General features: G+C 47.5%; 1 protein-coding gene across 1 annotated transcript; it reads left to right on the top strand.

Moving 5' to 3' along the window:
- The first annotated feature begins 11253 nt into the window (after positions 1-11253).
- On the top strand, positions 11254-22075 carry LOC135451563 (solute carrier family 2, facilitated glucose transporter member 3). The gene is made up of 10 exons (XM_064720910.1): positions 11254-11412; positions 14309-14404; positions 15624-15784; positions 16057-16297; positions 16451-16613; positions 17254-17441; positions 17815-17919; positions 18342-18443; positions 18665-18868; positions 19366-22075. The coding sequence occupies exons 1-10, from the start codon at positions 11398-11400 to the stop codon at positions 19540-19542; spliced, it is 1452 nt and encodes a 483-aa protein (XP_064576980.1). The 5' UTR covers positions 11254-11397; the 3' UTR covers positions 19543-22075.
- Positions 22076-25006: the final 2931 nt, after the last annotated feature.

Below are 25006 nucleotides of genomic sequence, written 5' to 3'. Positions count from 1 at the left end.
ATGGAGAAGCTGAACACTGGTCTCTTGTTCTGTGGTATTGCACCAACCATAGAGCTACCCTGTCAGTGGAGAAAAAGCAGCTACTAAAGAATCTGCTCTTTTTTTAGAAGTACAGAGAGGGGTGAGTGCAGGTTCAGGAAAGCAGAGACTGCAGGCTGCCCCTCTGAAGGAAGGCACCTCTCAGCAGTTCTGACTTCTGCAGTGTAACCTGGAGAGTGCTGGGATTTACTATTTTCTTCTGTGTCATTTTGTATTATGGTTCCCCAGGGTATTGTTTTTTTCTTCTTCTGGGCTCTTGGTTTCCATTTAAGGGACTGAGAAAGTCCCAATGCTGCAGTGCTCAGCATTGTGGCATCTCAGACTGGGATCTGCTTTTTGTTTCTCTTTGTCTCAGTTCTACATCTGATAAAGGCTCTTTACTCCTTTCAGTGGGGTGCTGTGAAAAATCAAGACTGTCAGATGCCCAGATCTCTCAGTGCTCCAGGAGTGGTGTAATGAGTATATGCATTGTGGATGGGAGAGGGTGTACAATTAGTGACATATTTTGAAGCACTTAACATATTGTTTTGTGATCCCCTGAAGACTGAGAATCTGGCAAGATGCTGCCCTACCCCATACCAGGTTCCAAATGGCTGTACCAGAAGTAGAAGTAACACAGCAGTCCTTCAGCTGGGGCACTTTAGCTCAAAGGCATAATCTCTGGTGTCACACTTAAATTTCAATGCTTTGTCTCTCTCAGCCAGGTCCCCTTTGTTTTTGGTATTTTGGTATTTATTTTGGTTTTATTTCTACCCCCTAAATTCTCCTGCTGTGTTTCTGAGTGGAATGGATGTCTTCACAGGAGATGCCTGCTCCTTGCTCTTACTTCTGAAAAATCTAATTCTGTTTTGTCTGTCTCCTCACAGTCCCATTGCCAGGGAGGTTGGGTTTTCCCAGGCGGATGTCTGTCAGACTGACTGCTGCGAGGTGTTCCCTTCTTTAGAAATTCAGCTGCTTGGGGATCTCAGATATGCACATATGAATGTGTGAATAGTGGGTCAGAATAAGGATTACTGGGAGGGACTCCTGGTATAATGTGGGAAGGCTTTGAGGAGCCTCATTGCACCCCAGAGGAATACAGGAGTAGCATTGGGGACCAAGGGGCCTCTGCAGAGCAGCTGAGTACAAGGAAAATGACACTTAACATCCTCTGGCTGCATAAAGTACAGTCACTCACCATATAAATCCTCTTCAGTCCTTGTGTGTTTGAGGTTTCCACATGTGGTACGGGCTGTGTCTGCCAAAAAGTCTGCTTTACATGGCCTCCCTCCTTCCCTGCAGCCTGGCACTGGCCCAGCTGATAGCAGGGCTGCTGCACTCCCCTAAGTGCTGAGGACGTGAGAGCCTGCATGAGGATGCAGTCCAGCTCCCTTGGGGCACCTGCTGCCTCCCAAAAGGCTGATGGCACTAACCAAGGACAGAGAAGGGCAGCTCCCCACCCCCACTTGTGCTTTTAACCCTGTGGGGACCATGATGTCTTTTCACCTTGCGATGCAAGTGAGGGATCACAGCAGCAGAGGCTGGAGGAGGAACAGGGATGCACACACAATGAAAAGTGATGGGGGAAATGATGAGAGGGAGTGTGGCTGGGGAAAGGAGGAGCCACTGATGTGAAGGGTAAAAAGGAAATGCATCTTGAGGGAGAGCATATAGAAAGATGTACCCTGCTTGGAAACAGACACAGCAGTAGGGAAAAGGACAGAAAGAGCAGATGGAGAATCCACCAAGAAAGAGATGGAAGCAGACTTGAGGAAAGAGAAAGAAGGGGAAGACAGTCAGCCTGAAGAGGATGAAGGCACAAATACAGGAGGTGCCAAGAGCTAGCTAGACGAACTGTTATGTGACATACTGAAACCAAGGCACTTGGAAAGTGGCTACAAACACCTGGGCCTGCCTGGGGCAAAGTTTTGTAGAAGGGAAACTACTGATGTTTAAAATTGGTGGGGAGAAGACCACTGGCTGAAGATACAAAGTTCAAAGGCTGTGTGGGTTCCTCAGTCTTTCCATGTGGGTGGTTTCCCCCATATGTTCCCTGATTACCATTCTATAGCTCTGTCAGTTGCCAGGGATTTTGGACTGGCCGCTGTGTACTCCCTGCCTTGTGGCTCCTTGCTATCCGAGATCTGCCATCTCATTTCTTTAGTTCAGTTTAGTTCTATAATGGCCAGTTCTACTTATCTGTGTCATCAACAGAGGAATCTACACTCTTCCTCATGCATCTAGTCTCTGCTTTCCCAGGTGCATTTCCCCATACTCACATTGTTTGTAGAGCGATAATGCACTTGGCAGGAGAGCTAATTCAGCAGTATAATGTCTTTCAAACAAAGTGCACCCTGTTCCCACCTGGTCAATTAAACCGGAACAAATCTGTGCAGAAGCACTGATCTGAGGCCAAGCACTTTGCCTCCTGGAAAGATGTGTGGTGACTTCCCCTGTGAACACCACCTCAGCCCTACCTGGGGCTGTGGGATGGGCAGCTCATCCCTGTTGTCCTGCTCAGGCAGACTGCAGTGGGGGCAGAAGCACCTGTGATGGTGTTTTCCCTGCAGTACATCCCTGTGCAGCCTGCCTGAACGAAGCCCCTACTGGAACAAGTGGTATCCATGCTTTCTCGGGGATGCTGTTGCTCTCACAACACTCAGCACTCTCATGGAGTGGTGCTGAGCCTGTTTCCTGCAAGCTGTCTTGTCTCTGGGGAACTTGAATCCAAAGCTTCCCAGTACTGGAGATGTTTGTCAAAGCTTATTCTTGGTCCCTGACCTCTGAGCAGGTGGCCTGTACCTCGCTGAGAAACAGGGCCACTGCAAGAGCTGTTTCAGAGCAAACAACTGTGATGGGAAGAGGACTCACTGCAGTTACTTGGATTGGAAGGAGGAGGCCATGCAGCCAGGTCTGTGACCTCTCCAAGTTTCCAGAGCTTTCTCTGGAGAGGTCTGGGCCAGAGCAGCCACAGCTCCTGTGTGAGTCCCCCAGGAACCTCTGCAGGGAGTTGCCACTGGAGAGTAAAAAGGAGCTCTCTTTCCACTTCACTGTAAAGCTGTGCAGAGCAGCACTTGTGACCTACCCTTTGCAAATGGTCATGTAAAAGATTAAAAGTATTGACCTTCACATCTGGTTGGAAAGGTACAGATTTCTTTTCAGGATTTGTTCAATAGCATTAACTTTCTTAATGCTTTCAGCAAAATCTTATCTTTACTGTTCAAGCTCTCCCTTTTTCCGGGTTTGAGACCTTATCGCTGTAAGGAGTGATATTTTCCTGCAAAACAAAATATGAAGGAAAAAAAACCCCTTCTTCATTACCTACAGAAGTTCCCCTGTAGGATTTTGCCTTTATTTTTATAAATGTGGAAGCTGGAGTTTGGGTAAACTTTGCCCAGTAGAAATAAACAATAAAAATAAAGGCTTTCAGAGAGGGAACAGGTGATGACCAGTTCACAGGGACACATATATAAAAACAAATATATATATATATATATGAATGCAAGCAGAGATATGAAAACAGAAACAAAAATACAGTTATATATAATGTATACATTCATGATCATGTGTTTATCTACATACCTTTGTATGTACAAAGTAGCATGTATGCAAATATCTTCAGGTATTTAAATGTAAGCTCAGAAATAAAAGCATTATATATGGACATAAAGCAATATGTACAAATTTTAATATGGTGATATTATTGATATTATGAATTCATGCACTGGTAATCTCAGGCATGCTAATGTTTGTACACATTTGCAATGTCCCACATTATGTGTCTGTTTATGTATCAGAACATAAAGTTACTCAGATATGAACATTTTGTATAGAAATGCAACTGTAATGCAGCAGGCCCCAAGAATCCTCCACCTGCCCACGAAAACACACCTGGGCAGCTGTGCACAGCATCCTTGCCCAGCTAGGCTGGCTGAATGCAACCCCTCTGGTTTTCAAAGGGGTGAGGAAGGCCACGGGCAAGCAGGTACATGCGAGAGTGTGGGAGTGCAGGTGAGCCATGAAAGGGTGAAGGAATGATCCTGGGGGAGGACAAAGGGCCTATGGAGCACCCAGAGGGAGCAATACCAGAGCCAGATGGGTTTACATGAGCAGGGCAGCATCACTGGAGGGTGAGAAAGGAGGCTGGGGAAGAGACAAGGGAGCATGGATCAGGCAATGTGGTATTGCCCTAAAAACGAAGAAGTATGAGGGGCAGTTTAGGGGAGATACCCACCCTGGTCTGCTGGCACCCATTACTGAGGGGGAGTGGGGCAGAACTGCTGGGATGGGATGGGATGAGATGGGATGGGATGATGAGGCTGCATGCTAGAATCCCTTCTGCCCCCTTTCTGGTGGTTGACCCTGATGGCAATAGAGAGCAGGACTGGCTGCACAAGGCAGCTCTTCCTGGAGACCCGTTTAATCTCGTTTTTCCTCATCTGCTCTGCCTGGATCTCAGCACAGGAGCAGTGTGCGGGGTTTTGGGACACTCTTCCCATCACCCTCTTTTTTGACCTGCATGGGCTGCTCCTGGTGACTGAGCAGCAAGCAAGGGGTGCTGTGCTTGGGGGAGAGGGGAGCAGTGCCCCGGGGCAGCTCAGAGCATCTCCTGCTGGGACAGGAATGATAAACCCGGGTGCGCTGATCTGGTTTAGCCTTTGTTAGCCCGCAGAGGGATAAGGGTGAGGCTCGGGTCCCGCTGGGTGTTTACAGCTAACTTTAGATTACAATAGTGAGGGCAGTAGAGAAGGGTTGGCCAGGGGCTTTGTTCTTTGCCTGGGAATCCTGCTGCTGTAATTACTTGTGATCCCAGCCATTTTCACAGTCTCTGCTCCCCTCAGCCCCAGGCTACCATCCTTCACTGTGTTGCTGGAAAATGCGGTGTGATTCGGGTCAGCTACCTGGGAGCAGAGCAGGGCTTGCTGAGAAATGCCTCCGTTTGTGGCTGTGCCGTGCCCGGTGTGTGTCTGTGTGCTATGTCTGAGCTGCCCTGTCAAGATCCGCGTGTTAATGTGTGTGTTTGCTGGGGCGTGTGTGGGTCTAGTGGGTGGTTTCAGCTCTGCCCACTCCGTGTGTGTGTGTGTATGTGCTGCTCTTACGAATGTTGGGGTGTGAGAAATGCGCCAAAAGGGGACGTGAGATAAGGCCGCTCGCTCGCCCTGACGAAACGCCTCCTCTCCGTGCCACGGGTGCAGGCCCAGACTGGCTCTGCGTGCCAGCAGGCAGCATTCCCCAGCACCCATTCCACTGCTGCTGGACTCACCAGGCCGGGCAAAAGCTGTGAGGAAGCCTGTGCCTTCTGATCAGTATCTGTGTGACTGAAACCCTGCAGCTGGTTAGGCAGCTAGAGCACATTGTCGAGCTGCACTCGTCAAACATCCCATCGTCCTTCCCTCAGGCTGGCACAGTGCCCCGCACGTACCAAAGAGAGTTTCTTCTTATGTCTTCAGAGAAGAATGTTTCCCACCCTCAACACATAACATTTGACCATCTGAATATAGTCACTTCTTGACCAATATGAAGTAAAGATTAGTTTTGTGAAGACTTAGCAAAAATAACCCAGTCTTTATGCATGTATTGCTCAGCCTTTGGGAGAAGGGAGGAAGCAAGGGTGGCTAAGATAACTGGCAACCCTGATTTCCTGTATCCCAGACCTCTCCTGACCTGGGTTTATCTTTCTCCAGTTTGCTAGGAAACTTTGCCAGGAAATTCCCCTTGTAATTTCACATCTTGGTACAATTTGTTTCCCTCTCTGCTTATGCTGATGGGCTTTAATTGAACTTGATTAGCCAGGCTGGTTTCTTACATTGCCCTTCAAATTTAGTTTCTTGCTCAGGGTGGGCAAAACCACAGTGTGATGCAGTGACTGATACAAAAAAAACCCCACACCACGAATGTTTTGGCCAAAGCTTCTTGCTCTTGCAGCCCTGCAGCCTCCTGATAGCTCAGCCCTGAGCTCCCATCACAGCTCTGCTGCTGTCTCCACCACCCCAGAAGCTGCAGCATCCCAGTTCACGACTGGGACATGGGCTTTGGGGCAGTTTCAGTTGTAATTCACCTCTACATTCCAGATGAAAGGAGGCAAAAAGGGAGAGAGATCATCAGAAGGGCATTTGCTTGTGGTAAAAAAAAAAATGTATACTTATAACATTCTCTGTGAGTCACATGCACATACTTAATTATTGCTATTCTGAGGTACGAACCAGCGTTAGAATAAAATCAGATCAATAAATAGCACAAGGAAAGGCAAATGTACAGGTATCTAGCTCCTCTCTTTGCTAGAAAGCCTGGTTTAGCAAGGCAAAATCAACCAGGAAAAAAAGCAGGCTTGTGGCCTAGACGCAGACCAGGAGTCTTATTCCAGTCAGAACAAAAGAAGAGGACAAGGCCTGAAGCGTTATAGGAAATGGGACTAGGAAACCTTAGAGGACTTCCAGGGGCTTGTCACGTCTTTCACATACACCAGGACAGAATTTTCAAGGGGATGCTGGTTTCCTCTCCAGCATGTAGGTTTCTTTCTGCAGAACTATTCATTCTTTTAATAAAGTTAGTTCCTCTTTGTGAATCATTGTTAAAGCAATAAAAATTGGTTTCCGCTGATTTTTTTTTTTTTTTTACAACAGATACTTCCCCTTTTGAAAGCAATGGGGAAAGTATTAAAACTTTTAACTTTGGTTTACTTCACACTAACCAGCCAGCTTAATGACCAAAGTTTTAAGACAGTAGCTTCAGCCTATACTGCACCGTGGTTGAGGGCAGAATTTAAAGGTGCCTTGGGTTTACTGCTGTGATCACTCCAGTGCTATGTCTGTGCTTTTTTAGCTGGGCAATTTTGTAGCTTCCTCCTCTACCTCTCTGTTCATCTTTTCTGACTATTCCCAAGTTATCCTTCTTCCTCTGATATTTTTTCTCTTCTATTCTTCTGCCTTGCCCTTCTAATCTGCTTTAGTATTTTCTTTCTTCACCTCATTATGTCCTTTTGTTTTTGGCTTCTGTCTCTCCATTGGTTCTTTTCTCACTCGTTTAACCTCCTGTTGTTTACAGGCCAACCTACATCCCACCCATCATCTTGTTTCTCTCTTTTATCTTTCCTCCCCTTCTTCCCCCCCTCCTCCTAACCTCCTCTCAACAATAAAAGTTACTCATGGCTTGAGGGGGAAGCATCTGGCCCATGCTGGCTCTCATTCTCTCTCCTTTGTTCTGAATGCTCTTTTGTTATAAACACAACAAACAGTAAAGCACAAAATCAGCTCTCAAGGCAAACACTGCATAATAATCCTCCTTGTCCCTGCTCCTCTTATCTCTGAAGAATTTGTTCTCCAGGCAAAATAAGAAGAAACACGAGATAGGATTTGCCAAATTTGGAGGCGAGAGAGACTGGAAAGAGCTTCATCATATGGGGCAGCACCACTGAACTGCAACTTGGGCAGATTCATTAAAGTAGGTGAAATATAGCTCGCCAGGAGTTTAGACAGCAATGTGGTTGATCAATCCCTGTTGATCAGTCTGTGCTCACATTAGGTTGTAGAGGCATGGACAGGACCAAAAATGTTAGTTGTAAAATTTTTTTAGCACCTAATTTTTGGCACCTTCTCCTCATTTGAGCCTTGAGCCAAGGCCTTGTGTATATGGAATGTGTTTGCCAGAGAACTGTACCTGCTGGATTTCCACTGACATTCTCAAAAAGCCACAGCAGAGTGCTTCTGTGAGGTGACATGCCAGCTCTAGTCTCTGAGATAAATTAAAATAAGAACAGGCTTGCTCATCGTTGGAGCTCTTGATTAATGTTAGATAGGGGCTCTCTGATTAAACCAGCCTTTCTCAGAAAATGTAAGCTCCCTGGAAGTGAAATGCTAGTTGGCATGCACTAGTTTAGACATGCAAGTGATCTCAAAGCTAAAAAGAAAAAAGCTTGTTAAGCAAAAGACAGGCCTTTCCCAATCCCCACGGCTCTGTGGTTAGGATACCGGTGTTTAATGTGGGGCAGCCAGCATCAGGTTCTGCTTGGGACCGGTTCTGCCTGGCCCTTCCCCTAGCAACCCTAAGTCTGGCTGCCCACATGCCATGGGCCTCCATCCCAGCACAGTTACTGCACTTTGCACAATACGCGAGTATTGCATTCCCCAAAAGATGGATGGTTTTGGTGCGGTATCAGATAGCTCTGCTAAGGAGGTGTTAAGGTACTTCCCCCAGCAGCCGATCTTCAGAAGAATTAGCAGTAATGTGGGAGGTAGGCGTGTGTCCTGGGACAGAAACAAAACTGGTATTTAGGAGGAACAGGCTGTGATGCAAACTTCAAACCTAAATATTTGAGCATCGGCACACAGGGGCAAAGCTCACTGAAATGGGTATTTTCCCGCACATTCCTTAGGGAAATTGGGGTTTCAGTGATGCATTTTGAGCTTGAGAAAGAAACCGTCTTTCTTATTGCTGTTAACTTTTCCAGCTCTATTAAATAAAGACCTGCTACCCATTATGTTCTGCATTATGTGTTAGAGATTTAATTTTCAGCTACACTTTTATTACTTCTAAATTGGACTAGTAGCTATGTATGTATTTAATCTAATCTTGAAGTTCGGGTTGCTCAGCATTTGCAACAGACTTATGTGTGTTAAGAATAAACAACGAATGAGGACATTTCAGAAGAATGCAGTCCAAAGATTGTCTCTCTGAAATGAGAATAGCAGTCCAAAGATTGTCTCTCTGAAATGTGAATATGCTTAAAGCCTCCACAAATATGCCAACTTCTCACACTAACAAGTAAATTAATATTTCCAGAGCTAATGCCAGTTTGGGACAGATGGGTGATCAGATTCAACGTGGAGCTTCCTGTGCTTGCAAACAAATGGAAAATAAGCTAGGAAAAAAGAAAATGTACTCAAACTGGACAGAGGTGAGGTTGACATAGCTCCTTGCTCCCAGGAGCAAGGATGACCCTGTATTTCCTGGAGGCACGTGCATAAACTCACACGGTGCAGTTACACAAACAGCACCAGCGACCTCAGAGGAAGAGCAGGAGGGAGCTCCAGCAGTGGGGAAAATACATATAAATATGATAAGGTGGATCCTTCCAAGAAGCTGGGCTCAGGCAGTCTGACCACAGACACCAGTCTCTCTGGTGCTGGCACAAGGCTGCAGCCCCGCTCCCGTTGCTGGCACACACACACAGAGGTGTGTGCACGGATGGCCAGGACACTCCTGGTCCCCCCAGGAGCCAAACTGGCATGGACTCACCCTCAGAGACAAGACACCAGTGGTACTCACCCCTACAGAGAGCACCTCACCCCTAAGAACAGGATTTAATAACGAGGTAGGGCAAACCGTGCTAACCAAGTGCAGGTCAGCCAAGAATTTTCATGCAAGTGTACCTTCTTCCCCCATATCTCTCCCTTTCCCCTCTTTGTTTCCTCCCCTAAACATCCCATAGTTTATCTCCTACAATCCCAAAATGCTCTTCCCCTACATCCTATAAGGTGTCCGTGCCCCTGTACACAGCATCTCCTCTTTCGCAGTTTGAAAGGTGCTCCAGCTTTGGCTTTGTGATGAATTTCACACCTGGGCTGATGGCTCTCCTGGGCTGCTGGCCCAGGCAGGGTGTCCTTAATCCGGGTCCTCACCTGGCATTGTGTCCCTGTTTTCCTCCTGGTGTATGAAAATGGAACCTTTGAAGTGCTAATGGCTGCTGTGAGGGGCCGGGGAGTAGCTGGGACGGAGTGTTAGCTGGGGCCCTCCTTCTGCCATTGTCCCTCGGTGCTCCCCTGTGGGTGTGAACAGGCGCTCTTGTCACACAGCTGCGGAAGGAGGACTGTGCAGGCATCCCGTGCCCTTACACACTTCTTCTGCTAGCAAATAATATTTTAACAACAACACACAGAATAGCCATGAGATATTTACCAAATAAATATAACACATAAACGTCCCATGAGGGTGTTTTATCCATCACCCTCATAAATGCCATGAAATAAACAGGTATTTGTGAGGGTGAGTGAAGGAAAGCCTTGACCTGTAAATTTAGTTACGTGTGGCCGGGTGGTGACAACAAATAAACAGCAGAATCGAATTTAAAATGTGATTGTTCCAGTTCCCCAGAATTTGATGGCAAAAGTGGTGTCTGGTCTCAAGGTATTTTTCCTAACAATAAAAACCAGGGTAAGTCAGCTTTTTTTTCCCATTGTCCTTGCCCCCAGCCCTCAGCTGCTGCTTTTTCTGAAGTCAAAGTCCTTGACAGATTCTTAATTTAGTGGAGACTTTTACTGTTTGGCAGCACTTTTGCTTGATTCAAAGCACAGCTCTTCATTATTCTTCTGGAAGAGTTTGGCAATTGTTTGACCTGAAGGATGGACAGTAAATGTGGAGCACAGTAGCGTTTGATTGAATTATAGACTCATTGAATGGTTTGAGTTGGAGAGGACCTTTAAAATGGTAGTGACACTTTCTACTTTTTTCTCAAAGCCACATCCAACCTAGCCTTATGGACTTCCAGGGATGGGGCATCCCCAGTTTTTCTGGGAAATCTCTGACAATACTCTACCACCTTCACCGTAAAGAGTTTCTTCCTGTTTTCTAATCTAAACCTGCCCTCTGTCATTTTGAAGCCATTCCCCCATATCCTGTCACTACATGCCCTTGTAAGGAAGGGGTAAGTCTGGGACCAGATCCAGCTTCAACTTTGCCTGCAGATTCCAGCATGAAAAGCATATCTTTGGCAACCAGACAAACAAAAAAATCCCCGAAACGCAGCTACCCAGAAGAGTACTTCATCCACAGCTTTGAGAGGTGGTGGCAGCACCCGCAGACTTAATGCTACTGCCGGTGCTGTTTGCGTGCCTGCCTCTGCACCGTCACTGCCCACCTTGCTGCTTTATCTTACAGACCGAATAACAAAGACATTTATTTTTATATACAACAAATAATAAATAAAGACGTCGCTTTACGTCACGCAGCCGCCATCGGTGCAAGCCGCCCAAAAAACCCGATTTGTGCCATTCGCGAAAGCTTCACGAGTGGCATCCGAGTTGTGGCGGCTCCTGACGCGGTCCCTGCGGGGCGCGGGTAGCGCGGGGCCATCACCCCACGGCCGCCGGGCCCGCTCCATCACCGCCCGGCCGCCCCGCACGCAGGTTCCCGTCACCGAGGGGCGTGAGCTTGGGGGGTGCTCCCTCCGTGATTGCTGTGTTTTGGCGTGGGGCAGACGCCCCGCCCCTCTGTGTCCCCTCCCACGGCCGGGCCCATAAAGCGGCGGCGGGCGCGGGCGGCGGCGTGCGCGGGGCAGTTCGGGCAGGCTCGGGTGTGGGCGGGCGCAGCCGCCGCCTCTCGCGGGTTCCGTTAGGAGCGGCGGGCGGCCGTTCGCTGGCAGTCGGGCACCGGGAGCCGCCGACGATGGACACCAAGAAGGTAGGCGGGCCATCGCGCATCCCTCTCGCCCTCTTTCTCCCCGCTGCTGCTGCTGCCGCCGCCGCTCGGCTCCCCGGGCTGCTGGGCGGAGGGATGCGGTCACGGCCGGCGTTCGCCTGCGGCTCGGCGTGGGCAGGGATGCGGCGGTGGGCTCGGCGGGGCCGCTGCTCGGCCCTTCGGCGGCTCTGTCCCCGGGGGGGATGGGGGATGGAGGATGGGGACCGCACGGTTCGGGAGAGGTTGTCGCAGGTCGCGCGATCGATTTTTGGTTCCGTGCGCGTGGCCTGATGATGCACACGATGCTGTCCGCGTTGTAGGATATTGGTCACGAGGTTTGCTTCGCTGGCGGCGCCGCACTCGGTTGGTCCCTGGGTTTAGGATGCTAAGCGGGAGATTGATGCTAAAGATTTTTTTTTTTGAGTGGTGGCAGTATGACTTATAAAGGCATTTTAAAATTTCAAGAAGGTGGCAGAGAGTGTCCTTCCCCTTCTTCTCATATGGAGAGCAGGGCATATTTGTCGGCATCTCCTGGTCTGCAGCGGCGGAGTGAGCTCATGACTGCGTGTATTTGAACGTACTAAAGGAGACAGCGCATAACCCGCCTGAACCTGGGGCTGGATGCCGGGGAATTACACGGGAACAACCAGAATTGGAGAGGGCCGGCGCTCTCATCGCCATATTGATGGGAGATGAGGGTAGTGTGAGAGGATGGGGCAGAGAGAGCGTCTGGTCAAGGTCGTTCAGAGCAGCGGGGAGAGGCCACTCCTGCCGGGGTCAACAAGTTGTGCAGCTCTGGGGTTGGAGGCAGCGAGGGAGGGGAGCTGGTGAGGAGCATCTCCTGCAAACGAATGCTGCCGACGCCTGTGGTCGGAGGGAGGGGTGGTGGTTTGAATTCCGTGCTGGTGCACAGACCTCAGTCTTGAGCCTTCGGATAGAGTGGGTGTAGCTGTACTATTTCTGAGCTCCCTGTTTGCCTTTTGGGAAGCGAGGCACTTACAGCACGAACAAATGATCCATACATTAGATCACGGTCTGGCTCGCTGGAGGGGATGGGTCATGCCGTGTGATGTCTAGGTGGTGGGAGGTTGGGCAGAAGATGAATAGCAGGCAGCAGCCAGGAGGAGGAAGCATGAAAGAGGGTAGAACAACTAACCCTGCAGCTCATTTATATGTCATGTAAGTGAGGGGTACCCACAAAGCAGGGACCCTGTGGTCCCTGCAGCACCCAGAAGGAGACGGCCAGCTGTGGTCACTGCTAGCCATGACAAAGCAGAGTCCTGGAGGGAAGGTGCTCCTCTGTGAGCCATGTGGAGAGCTGGGGTTTGTCTGCAGCTTTGCCATACCTGCTGGATAGAGATGACCTGGCCTGGAGTCCCAAAACTGTTCAGATATTATAATGCGTTTTTTGCAGGCATCGAGTTGCTTTGGAAGAGCTGTGTCCTTGTGGTTCTGTGCCAAATTTCCTTGAGATAAAAATGAGGGGAGCGGTCACAGGGTGCCAGGGAGAATGCCTGGCCTGCCTAGGGTGTGTTCAGGTTTGAATTCACCTCCGTGCTCATCTGCCCCGTGTCCATTTTGTCGCCACCACTGACCTGGGCAGGAGGACATTTACATGATGTAGGTCGGTGGAGGAAGTTGTGCCTGAGAGTCCTTTCCCCAAATGTTGTTTATTGAGGCAGAACTGGTTGTGTCTGAGGGCTGTGCAGGCCAGAAGCACATACATGCTTGGCTTGAAAGATTGGTGGAGGTGGCACAAGCACTGTATAACAGAAGGTTATTGTCCAAAACTTTGGGCAGTTTTGAGAGCTGCTACTCCTGGAGCTGAGCTAGAAAGTGAGAGACTGGAGGAGCTGTGACAGTGGGCCCCACCTAGTAGTTTACTCTGCCAGGCTTAACTACAATAATTGGAAAGTCTTGGAAAAGGAACTGTTAATATTTTTGGAAAAGCTTCCAAACCTCCTGAGATGGGAAGGAACACAATCTTTCTGAATTGTGCCAACTCAGGCAGTGGCTGCCTAAGTGCCAACTCCTGAGTCACCTGCTCCCCCACACCTCCCTCACTCGGAGCTGGCTTAAATGCCACAAGCTTTAAAAATGAATAAAATGTCAGATGCTTTTTGCTGACACTTCAGTTTCTCTGTGGGACTTCTGAGGTTGGTCCCTAAACTTTCCCTATGGGTCTAAGGGCTCAGCAGTTTTTATTTTAATTTACTAGAGATTCGGGTACACTGAAACTTCAGGGAGTGTGCTTCATGTAAGATACCAACTATTGCCACAGCTTAAAGAAAAATAGACAGGGAGCTCGGTAGCAACTGCTGCCACCTCTTGATGCAGCCGCTGTGCCAGTGCCCTGGGGCAGGGATGGGAAGCCCTAGCCTGGGAAAAACAAGCCTGTTGCTGAAGAGAGTGCGTGTTGTAACTGTTGTGAGTGACTGCCAGTGTAGCTCATGGCCAGATCTGAGACTCAATTTATGGGAACTTGTCAGCTGGCTCAGGGAAGAGTTAGACCTTTCTTTCATGACATGCCAGAGATCAGCAAAAGCTGCTGTAAAGCAGATCAACCCAAAATAACAGCCACTAATGCAGGCAGTGTATTTGTTACTGATGAGCTGAGAATAGTTGCTGAAGGTCAGGAGATAACAAAGGGGAGGCCCTGACAAACCCTCCTACTTGTAGCGGCAGAACTTTTCATGCTGTACAGTTGCATCTCCCTTTCTAGGGAGGGGATCCGAGGGATGCAACTGGTACTCACCCTCGCTGGATAAAAGCCCATTCCCTGCCCTCAGAGCACTTGCATGGGGCACCTCTGAGCTGCAGCTGCTCTTTATGCTGAAGAGAAGCTCAAGTTGTGTAGACAGCCAAATTAACTAAATAATTGTTCCCTCTCTTGCCACAGAAACTCACAGCCCCTCTCATCTATGCGGTTTCCATTGCTGCCATCGGATCCCTCCAATTTGGATACAACACCGGTGTCATCAATGCCCCTGAGAAGGTGAGAGGAAGGGAGAGGTGGGATGGGTGAGTTGCTGATGGGACCACAATGGTGTAGAAAGGAGAGGGACTGTCTCCCAAGTAATTTGGTTTTGGTTTATGAAGTCAGTAAGGTATTAAAACCCCCGTTCAAATACAATATTGAACAGGAAGAACAAAGTTTTGGGGAGGGGAGAAAGCAAACAGAGAGGTTCATTCTCTTAATTAGAGGCACAGGAAGGGCAGTAGGGTTCCATCTGCAATACGTAGTGTGTGGAGGAATGTGAGCTGCCTCAGTTTTGAGTCAGAATAAACCAACCACGGCAGAAGGAATGTAGAGAGCAGTGTGCAGAAAACAGTTAAAGGTTGGTAGGAATTACAGCTGCCCTAATTTAGTTTATTTCAAGTTTATTTTACTTGTTTATTCATTCCTTGTGTTAAGTATAGATTAAGTGCTTGTAAAAGGGTTGTGACTTGGACATTTGACCAAATCGTCCCATGACTGTAGCCTAAGAGGTGAAGAAAATGAGAGATGTGCTTTTCATGTAACTTTAAGATGGTTCCTCTGTCAAGAACTGAGTCACGAATACCACATCCACCCTCTCTCCGGGAAGAGATGTTCACCACGGGATGGGGGATGGGGTCAGTCCTCCCTAGTTAATGTCCTGCTGCCATCTGCTGGGGGCACACACTCCATCCCCCCCCCCCATGCCAGAATTTACCTCACCAGCTAGGAGGATGCCTGGGAAATCAGCAACATGGCCCTGTCACATCCCCTCTGAGACAGCATTATGTAAGAAATAAACAATTTTTCAGGCTTACTTCAGTGAAGCCTTGTGTGTCTCCAGCTATTTCTATACCAGAAATCCCATCCCTGCTGTCAATGTTTTGGTATTGCCAGAAATGTTCCCATCCACTCACTGGTCATGTTTTCTTGTTCCCTTTCATTCCCAACTCCCAAGAACCACCAGTGACTCATCTGAAATATTCAGAAGATAAGCCTGTTCTCATTAATAAACACTGCTGTCCTGCAGCTACCCTGCCTGCCCCTCCACTCAGTGAAGCACTGTCCCTCATCATACTGAGCTACCTCTGTGCCCTTGTCTTTCCCTTGTATAACTTGTTGCCTTTCTGGGTCTCTCTTATGGCAGCAGGAAGCAGAAGGAAGGCAGTCTCCCCTCTCCCACGTGTAAAATGCCCCCCTCTGGATTGTAATTCTTGCTACCTGACTCCTCTTGCAGATCATCCGGGGCTTTTTCAACAGAACCCTGTCAGAAAGGAGCGGGTCGGCGGCCTCCCAAGAACTACTCACCTCCCTGTGGTCACTTTCTGTGGCCATCTTCTCAGTAGGAGGAATGATTGGCTCATTCTCAGTCAGTCTCTTTGTAAACAGATTTGGCAGGTAAGTTGGGAAGCGGGGGATGCAAGCGTTTGGAGAACTTTTCCCTTTAAAAAGGAGTGGTGGGAGGATGAGGGCCGAGGTGGGGAGAAGGCAAGATTGTGTGGGCTGCAGAAAGGATTGCAGGCCAAGGCAGGATCTGAATGAGAATTATTCCATTCTGTTCCCACCCCTGAGATGGGAGATCATGGGCAGGTTTACATTTACCCCTCTCCTGATGATTTTCCTGCTGTATTGCCAGTTTAAGTTCAATCTTGACATCTTTACCCTGGCAGGAGGAACTCCATGCTGCTTGTGAATGTCTTGGCCTTTGCTGGTGGCCTTCTCATGGCCTTCTCTAAGGCAGCAGGATCGGTGGAGATGTTCATCATTGGCCGCTTTGTCATTGGCACCTTCTGTGGCCTGTGCACCGGCTTTGTGCCCATGTACATCAGCGAAGTGTCGCCCACCAGTCTCCGAGGAGCCTTCGGCACCCTCAACCAGCTGGGAATTGTTGTGGGCATCCTGGTGGCTCAGGTAGGCCTGGCACAACCTGATCCTGCCCTCACGTGGGGTGAGGAGGGCTTTACTTGCCCTCAGGGGCAAAGTGTGGATCCTGTCGTACTGGGGTGGGGGTGAGGAATTGAAGTGTTTGAAGTCACTCTTACTTCTCTGCTGTCCTTGGTGTAGATCTTTGGACTAGAGGCGATCATGGGCACTGAAGGTCTTTGGCCAATGCTTTTGGGCTTCACAATCCTCCCAGCAATCATTCAGTGTATTGGTCTTCTGTTCTGCCCTGAAAGCCCCCGCTTCCTATTGATCAACAAGATGGAGGAGGAGAAAGCCCAAGCAGGTAAGAACTCATCTCAAAGGGGCAGGGCAGTGTTCTGGCTCCCAACCTGCGCTGAGCTTGAGTGGGAGGCCAGGACTGATCCTGGTGCCTGTGGTGAATTAGGGTGTGGCTCCCGGAGGGCATCAGGCCTGGCCTACCTTCCCATCCTTTAGGTTGCACCAGTGCCAGGAAGCATGAGAAACCTGGCATCCCAACAGAGGCTGCAGGTGGGATCAAGATGTGAGGAGTGGCACCTAGCCTGGTGGGATGTAGCAGGACCAGCTGCTGCTGCCACTCTCCCAGCTCCTCCTGAAAGGCAGGAAGTAGGCTGGCATTTAACAGGAGCTTGGAGGGCTGGGATCAGCTCTGGCAAGAGTCTGAACAGAAATTCAGGATCAAACATAACCTTGGAGATCAATAAACATGAGCAGGACCTGGGCCTGGTTTCTGTGCTGTTCACAGCACCCTGACCTCTGGGTTGAAAAGAAGAGCAAGGCTGGCAGCAGAGGCTTGGCCTTTCCCATGCAGCAGGCCTCAACACCAGCTGGGGGTGTTGAGTCTTCCTCCCGTACCCTCCCTGCAGCAGCAGGATGGGACACACACCTGCCCTGGCCGGTAGGTGTGTATCTCATGCCTGGTGTCTTTGGATTCTTCCCTCCAGTTCTCCAGAAGCTCCGTGGCGATCGAGATGTATCTCAAGACATCGAGGAGATGAAAGAAGAAAGTGCTAAAATGTCCCAGGAAAAGAAAGTAACTGTGCCTGAGCTCTTCCGTTCTCCAAACTACCGTCAAGCCATTATCATTGCCATCATGCTGCAGCTCTCCCAGCAGCTCTCAGGCATCAATGCTGTGAGTTATCTTGCTGTCCCATCTTCTGGGCCTCCCTTATCTCTGGCTAAACTTGCACTTGCTACTGGTGTGGAGAGAACTCCAAGTCCCAAAACATCTTTTTGCCTTGACTGGAGGTCACTGTTTTGTCATTTGGCAAAGATGCTGAGATGGAAAGTGGATATTGTGGCTTTCACTTTGCCCACGTGCACCCTGGTGAGGCACTGCAGCCTTGCACCAAGTGAATGAACCTTGACTGGAAGCATGCTGTTTTATAGTGTGGAGTGCTGCTTAGAAACTCCCTGATGGGAGTGCAAGCTGGTAGGCAGAGGATGAGGGACATGCTCTCAAACATGGAATCGTGACTCTGTCCAACTTTCTCTTCTCTTGCCAGGTATTCTACTATTCCACGGGGATTTTTGAACGAGCTGGTATCACACAGCCTGTCTATGCCACCATTGGAGCTGGTGTGGTGAACACAGTCTTCACTGTGGTGTCGGTGAGTGGGACAGGGCTGTGTCTGCCTGGGTGTGTCCCTGGCTGGTGGCACTACAGACAAGTAGCCAGGTGGTGGCAAAGCACTGGGCTGTGCACTGACCTGTGGGAGCAAAGACCAGCGTGCATCAAAGGTGAGGTGGGAGGAGAGATGGGCAGAAAGAGATGTTATCTTAGATGAAAGAGAATGTAGAAAAGGAGTGCACGTGGGGAAAAGAGTGATGAGAGGGAGCAGCAGCAAGAACCAGAGTGGAAGAACTTGTGCTGACAATGGAGCAGCCTGGTGACCTGCACTGAGATCATCATGGTCTCTGAGGTTTATGGGCAGATAAGGAGAAGATGCAGGAGATACTGAGCGAGGAGGTCTGTTCTGCTTTTGCTGCCAAAGTAATGGACATTTTTTTCCTTCTGCCTTCTCCTTTCCAGCTGTTCCTGGTGGAGCGTGCTGGCCGCCGGACCCTCCATTTAGCTGGTTTGGGTGGCATGGCTGTGTGTGCTGCTATTATGACTGTGGCTTTGGCTCTGAAGGTGAGTGATGGGTGTTATTGTCCAGGCTGACCCCAGCAGGAAACTATAAGAAAACACGTCTGCTTTTCTCTGCAATACTGCCCTGTAGGCAGGTAGAGCCAAGTGTGCAATGGAAAGAGCAATTTTATAACTCTGGGAACTGCTATAGCGTTTGCAGTGCAGCTGAGAAAGTTGTGATGCTAGAGATGGTGTTGTGCTGATCATTCTTTGTTCCCTTGCAGGACGTCGTGGACTGGATCAGATACATCAGCATTGTTGCCACTTTTGGCTTTGTGGCTCTTTTTGAGATTGGCCCTGGCCCTATCCCGTGGTTCATTGTGGCAGAACTCTTCAGCCAGGGCCCACGACCTGCAGCTGTGGCAGTGGCTGGTTGTTCCAACTGGACCTCCAATTTCTTGGTGGGAATGCTCTTCCCCTATGCAGAGGTAAGTCCTGGTTTATGAAGCTGTGTGAAAGCACTGCACCATTGGAAGAGGCGTCCAGAAAAGCAGTAGAATCTGTGTCATTGAAGACTTCGTCACATGACTATAGGACCTTTAATAGCTTAGCCTCTCCTAGAAATTGTCCCTGCTTTGGGAAGAGGGCTGTTGAGTCTTCCAGAAGTCTCTGAGTCTGTTATGATTGTTACTGGAGGCTGTTGCTCACCTTATATTCTGCTGTTTTAACTGGTTGCATCTTACAAATATTTGCAAGAGCCATCTTAGCACATCATTGCTTTTGCTTTAAAAGCATCAATTTTGGTCACCCTCAGGAAGATTAAAGACTTCTAGAAGCCCATAGGAATGTGATTTCAATTTTTAAAATGCTGTGGTGAGAAAAAAGTCAGTAAGGGCACTGTTGGAGAAAGGTGTTGGAATTTTAACCTCTCAACAGCAAATGACCTTACATGTAATATGAAAAAATGTGTGTGTTCTCCCTGCAGAAACTATGTGGCTCCTATGTCTTCCTCATCTTCCTTGTTTTCCTGGTCATCTTCTTTGTCTTCACCTTCTTCAAAGTGCCAGAGACCAAGGGCAGGACTTTTGAAGAGATCTCCAGAGTCTTTGAAGGACGAGGAACCGGCTCACCCCAGAAGATGGAGATGAACAAAGCTGCCTAAGAGCCACGATGATGCACCCATTCTTTAACTCTTTCATGCTTAAAGAGTCATTAAAGGAATGAGCAAAGAAAACCATGAGAACTGGGACGTTTTTCCCCTCCTCAGTTGCTGCTATATTCTTCTTTTCACCCACATGCTCGCCCATTCTGCCAGGCTTGACAGCATTAAGCAATTCTGATATGGGTGATCTGCCATACTGGAAAGCACCTGGCACTTGCAAAAATAATCTCATCTTTCCTGCCACAAACATCAGGAGAACAGAGAAGAGCTGGCAATATTTTTACTTTTCTCACATAAAATTGCCATTTGGGGTTAACATACTTATGCACACAGTGACCTTTATGTATTTGACCCTAATTACTATTTTTGTAGTGAGCTGAAGTGACCTGCTAAACAAGTCCCCAGCCCTTTGAGTCTACTCTGTGTGTGTGTGTATGGTGTTACACTGGAATTTAGCAAGCTTACCAAAAAGCCATTGTGCTTTTTCCTATCCAGTGTGCACTCTTTTTAGCCTCAGGAAAAAGGGGACCAAGTCACATGCATATTTTTTCCTGCTCTTTTATTTTTTGTATAGACAGACTGAAAGCATACTTTTACTTCAGTTTATTTATTTGTATGTCACTTTGTAAATATTTATTTTTTTAATGGTGTACAAAAATGTACAGATAAAGAAATTGGAGAGGTTTAAGAGAAATAGCTATTCTAACAAAAGATGCTGTAGACTTGAGGTGCAATAAGACTGTAAAGGGGAAATGTACTAAAAGGAGATTGAGCATTTTAGGTGGTATGTACAGCAGAGCCAATTATGCACATCGCCTTGAAGTTATTTGTGCCCTCTGGAAAGAAATTTGAGGAGTTCTGTACTCTTGGGAAGAGGTATGTTTCTGCACTAAAATCTCTGTTATTAGGGATTTTTGGTGGCTGTTTTAAATAATTGTTCTCAAGTGTTGATGAGAGTGTGATATTGCATCTTAAAATGGGTTTTGTTGGATTATGTTTTCAGACATGGTTTTAAGCATTCTATGGATGAGTGAGGGTGGTGATTGCAAACCAGAAAGTAATTTTTCCTGCCTTCTCTTAATTTTATTTCTTTTTGGCTTCTCTGTTATAGTCTAGTACATCATAAGTTCTGAAACTTGCAGATTGTCATTTAAAGGAGCGCAAGGGTAAAGATTATTTTTCATAGCTGTATTTTCTTAGCAGTTGTTCCTATAAATATTACAGAGGGTCATGTAGCATGACCTTCCTGGACACAGGCATGGTCAGTTGTACATTTAAGTTCATGAGAGTAGAGATGCAGGACTAGACGCCAGAGCTACTGGAATTTGCTGGTTTAGCAGTGCAAAAGGTCTGTAGTGCTCAGTCCCCTGCTTGGTTGAAGGCCAGGTGTTTTTTGCCCCATATATCCTCTCTGGAAGGTCTGCATGATGTTGTGGTGCTCACCAGTGTGCTTTGTAGATGTGTACAGCTCTGTTATAGTGCCTCTGTTCTAAGAGATGTGGCAGGCAGTAATTGTTCATCAGTAAACGTTGGTCTCCTTACTTGTCATTCCATGGGCAATTGAGTTTGTGTTCCCCACCCTTGCTGCCAAGCTAGCTCAGGCAGGCAAAAAGTAGTGCCTAGGGTACACTTGCAGTCAAGGAGGGGCAGCTTTAATCCCTGCAGCGTTCTGTGACAGGCTCCAGGCCCGTGCCTGTCCAGACCTGCACAAAATATCTAAAGGTAGCACAGAGGTAGGTCCAGTTTACAGTCCTGCTCTTCTGAGATCAAGCTGCAGTTTTTGAATGTGGTCAGACTTGGGTCGACCTGCAGGAATTCATCACTGGATATCCTAGAAAAGAGGTAGGCCCCCAGGTTCTGAGGTGGTAAAAGGAAGAAAGGTTGGAATGACAGCAAGACTTTTGCAGCATGGATAGCCCAGGCTTTCTTGCCAACATAGTGCTTCAGAGCAGGTTAGAGAAATTCCCATTGATGTATATTCTGGGGGGTCTGTCTGACATTTTTAGTAACTAGTGATGACATTTCTACCTTCCCTAATGAGAAACAGTTGCAAAGATCAGTTAAATTTGCTGCTGTTAAATGCTTCCTGTGAATTAATTTGAAACTCCCCAGCTTTGCACAATGTAATCATATTACATCCAGTTTTCCCAAGCTTTTTATTGAGGCTTACATTCCAGATATTTATTCACAGAAGTATTACATAAGATGTCTCTCCCAATTTTGATATTTGGCTGAGTTACATAGATTTCTGTGCCCTTCCTTTGGCCCTCCAGCACATCCAGACATGATATTTCTGTATGGGTCTCTGTATGTTAGGAAATTCCCCTCACAGCTGTGCATAAGAGCATTCCATACTTTGCATCAGATGTGTGTTGGCTTGGACCGAAATGTGTAGGCCTATTTTTCTTAATTTCTTTTTCTGTAACGGCATTGTGAATATTTCTGATGGATTTTATATGCTTATTAATGTGGTTGTTTCCTGGTTTTGAAATAAAAAATATGAAATAAATACCTGATTTGGATTTTACCTTTATCCTGTAGGTCTTCTCTTATTCTTTTATCAAAGCCTGGGACTACATCCTGAGATATTATCAGCATCTACGCTGCAACCTTTCTGGGTCGCTAGGTACTCTGGAGTTACTGTTTTATCACTGGAAGTGATAATTTCTCTCAGCTTCTATGCAAATCACCTATAATTCCCTTACTACCATTTCTTAGCAATTTTTAAACTAAAGATGTGCTTCTCTGCTTCTTGTTTGCCCAAATCCTTTTTGTTTATGTGCAAATACTTTTCCAATGTAACAGGAAGGGAGAGGAGAAGTGGCTGGAGGATATGAATCTTGCCCAGAGCTAAAGAAGGTGAGGCTTCTGCCCCTGCTCTGTTCCCACTGCACTCCTCACCTTCTCTGCCAGGAGGGAGAAGGACCCCTTTCCCCTGTAGCTGCTTTCCTCCCTCTGTTTGGAATGTGACCTTCATGTCCTCCTGTGAGACTGTGCCACTGTACACTCTGCAGTGAATATTGGAAAGGAGCAGAGGGATGGAGAAAAAACCCACTGCCTCAGGAGCTGATCCTGTAGCTCAGGGACTGCAACATTCCTTGGACTACTCTCAGGTCTTTGGGCTGCTCTAAAAAATATGTGAACAGAATATCCTTCAGCAGAAGAGGATGGGATTAAGTGAAAGGAAGGAAAAGATGGCAGACCCAGAGTACCTTAGAGCAGGAATATGGTTAATATAACTCCAGAGTCAGCAGGCTGCTCAAAGCCTGAAACAAGGAGAAGGTAGGGAGCAATGTAAAGTCTGGAAAAGCTCAGCAGAGCAGTGACCCCATGAAGCCTTTCTGAAAGCTGCTGTGGCTGGCTGCTGCGTGCTCCCAGCTCGCGCCTGTGTTTTGCTAAGCTTGGTATGCAACCAGCCTTGGAGCTGGGGAGTGCCCTGGGCTAATCTGTCTAGGATTGTTTTTCAATTCCAGCTCAACTACAAAAATAAAGCCCAGCCATCCAAACTCATAAGCATATCCAGCTCAAACTTAACTCTTAACATTTCAGTCTTCTTTGTCCAAGTGGATGCAGAGAACAAAATCACTTGTGGCCAAAGCATGTGATTCACTGAGCCCTAAATTAATCTTTTGTGTAGCGTTTGTGATAAAATCTGGGTTAAGGAACAAGGCTTTGGTTTAGATCTGGTTCTTAAAATTGTAAGGGAGCTTCAAATGGAAAACCTGTTTCCAATTAATGGTTTGAATGCAATTTAATGGTTTGAGGATGGGCTGTTTTCAGCTGGAAGTGTTCATCCCATCCAAATGAGCATGTAGGCAGTACTTTTGGGCCACCACACTACCCCACAGAAATTAATTACTGGCAAGTTCTTGGAATGAAACTGATGCTGAATGGACAGGAGAAGAACCCCGAGGGTCTCAAGTGACGTCAGCCTTGTCAAAGGTTTCAGTGCTGGTTTACAGGCTGGAGCACAATAAAGTGTCACAGCATCGCTGCCAACATCTGTTGCTTTCTGCCTGTGTTATTTCTGATTAATGTCTTTGCATACCAGCCAAGAACAGCAGTTTATTTCTGTGAGAAGAAATGTGGGAAAAAGGCCTCCAGCAAATAACATTTTATTGGAGGTACATTTCCCTACTCCATGTCCAGTGCAAAAATCTTTTAATTTGATTTTCTGTACTGAAAAGAGGATGCATTTTAGACACCTCAGTAGCTGGGGAGATATGGGGCAACTTCTCCCTTGGGAAGGTGTCTGGGTGAGAGCACAGGCAGGAGACTGCAGTCTTACCTCTGAGCAAAGTCACCAACCCCTTCTTTAAGGGTTACTCCAAGAAGGAATATTTGCCAGTTTGGTGGGGGACTGTGCCATCACTGCTTCCATTTGAGAGGAAGGAAGGTGTGGACACACTGCCAATGTCATTGTGATGGGCCACGGTGGAGCAGCATCAAGAAGTGACTCACCACAACATTTTCTCCCACTGCACACATTGTGAGAAAGGTCTTGCCAGCAGGTAAATCAAATGCACATTTTGTTGCACAGAAAATTTATGTCTCTCTGGCCTTTTTTTCCAGACTTCCTGCAGATCAGACCAAGGACACAATTCTAACATTTTCTTCACTTTCAGAAGACATGTGAGATGCTTGCTGGAAAACCTGGGGTCTGGTCTGTCACTTAGCCTGGCTCTGTCTTTACAATGTGAGTTACCAGACAAGAGACAGTTGTCTTCATATATGCTGCTGGGAAAAGGCAGCACTCAGGCTGTCAGACGAGAAGAGAATATGATTTTGCCTCCTAAAATTTATATTGCTATGACAATTTTAATGGTGTTACTTGAACGTATTCCATTTCTGGTGGAGGCAGGCTGTAACTTTTAAAAACAATTCACTTGCTGTGATATATCTTGTTTCAATGCTATACCTCACTAAATTACACAGTGTTTACAAGAACTGTCTCTTCCTTTTCCATGAGTTTCAGCAGGCCTGACAGACACATGACTGACCTGCTAAGTCTGTTTTCTGCTTATGTTGCACAACCATTTTCTGTTTAGCAAGAGGTCACATGGATTTGTGTAAGGCAGTCATACTGGTGCACCAGTCACTGTGACATGCATTGTGGGACCACTGCAGATCCTGTTCTGAGCCAGCAACTGGTCTTCCATGTTAAAACTAAGCTATCACTAGATCAACCTGATTGAACAGCATCCTGTTTTTCCATCTCTGGTCTCTGTTTCATCCTGTTTTTTAGTCTTTTCCATCATGAACAAATTTGCCTTCCATTAACAAATTTGATTCTCCAACGCAAACAAACTCAGATGTTTATTACTTCCTTTATATTCCTATCACCAAGTGCTATTGTCACTCAGACTGCATATTACCTTGTTACTCCCATTAAATTCTTTGAGGTCTGGACTAGCTTTTTCTCCCCTTTGCTCTGCTTATTTCTTGCAAAGTGCTCTCCTCTCTG

The sequence above is a fragment of the Zonotrichia leucophrys genome, chromosome 1, assembly GCF_028769735.1.
Source record: "Zonotrichia leucophrys gambelii isolate GWCS_2022_RI chromosome 1, RI_Zleu_2.0, whole genome shotgun sequence".
Classification (NCBI taxonomy): domain Eukaryota; kingdom Metazoa; phylum Chordata; class Aves; order Passeriformes; family Passerellidae; genus Zonotrichia; species Zonotrichia leucophrys.
This window is presented reverse-complemented; position numbering and strand designations above follow the sequence as displayed.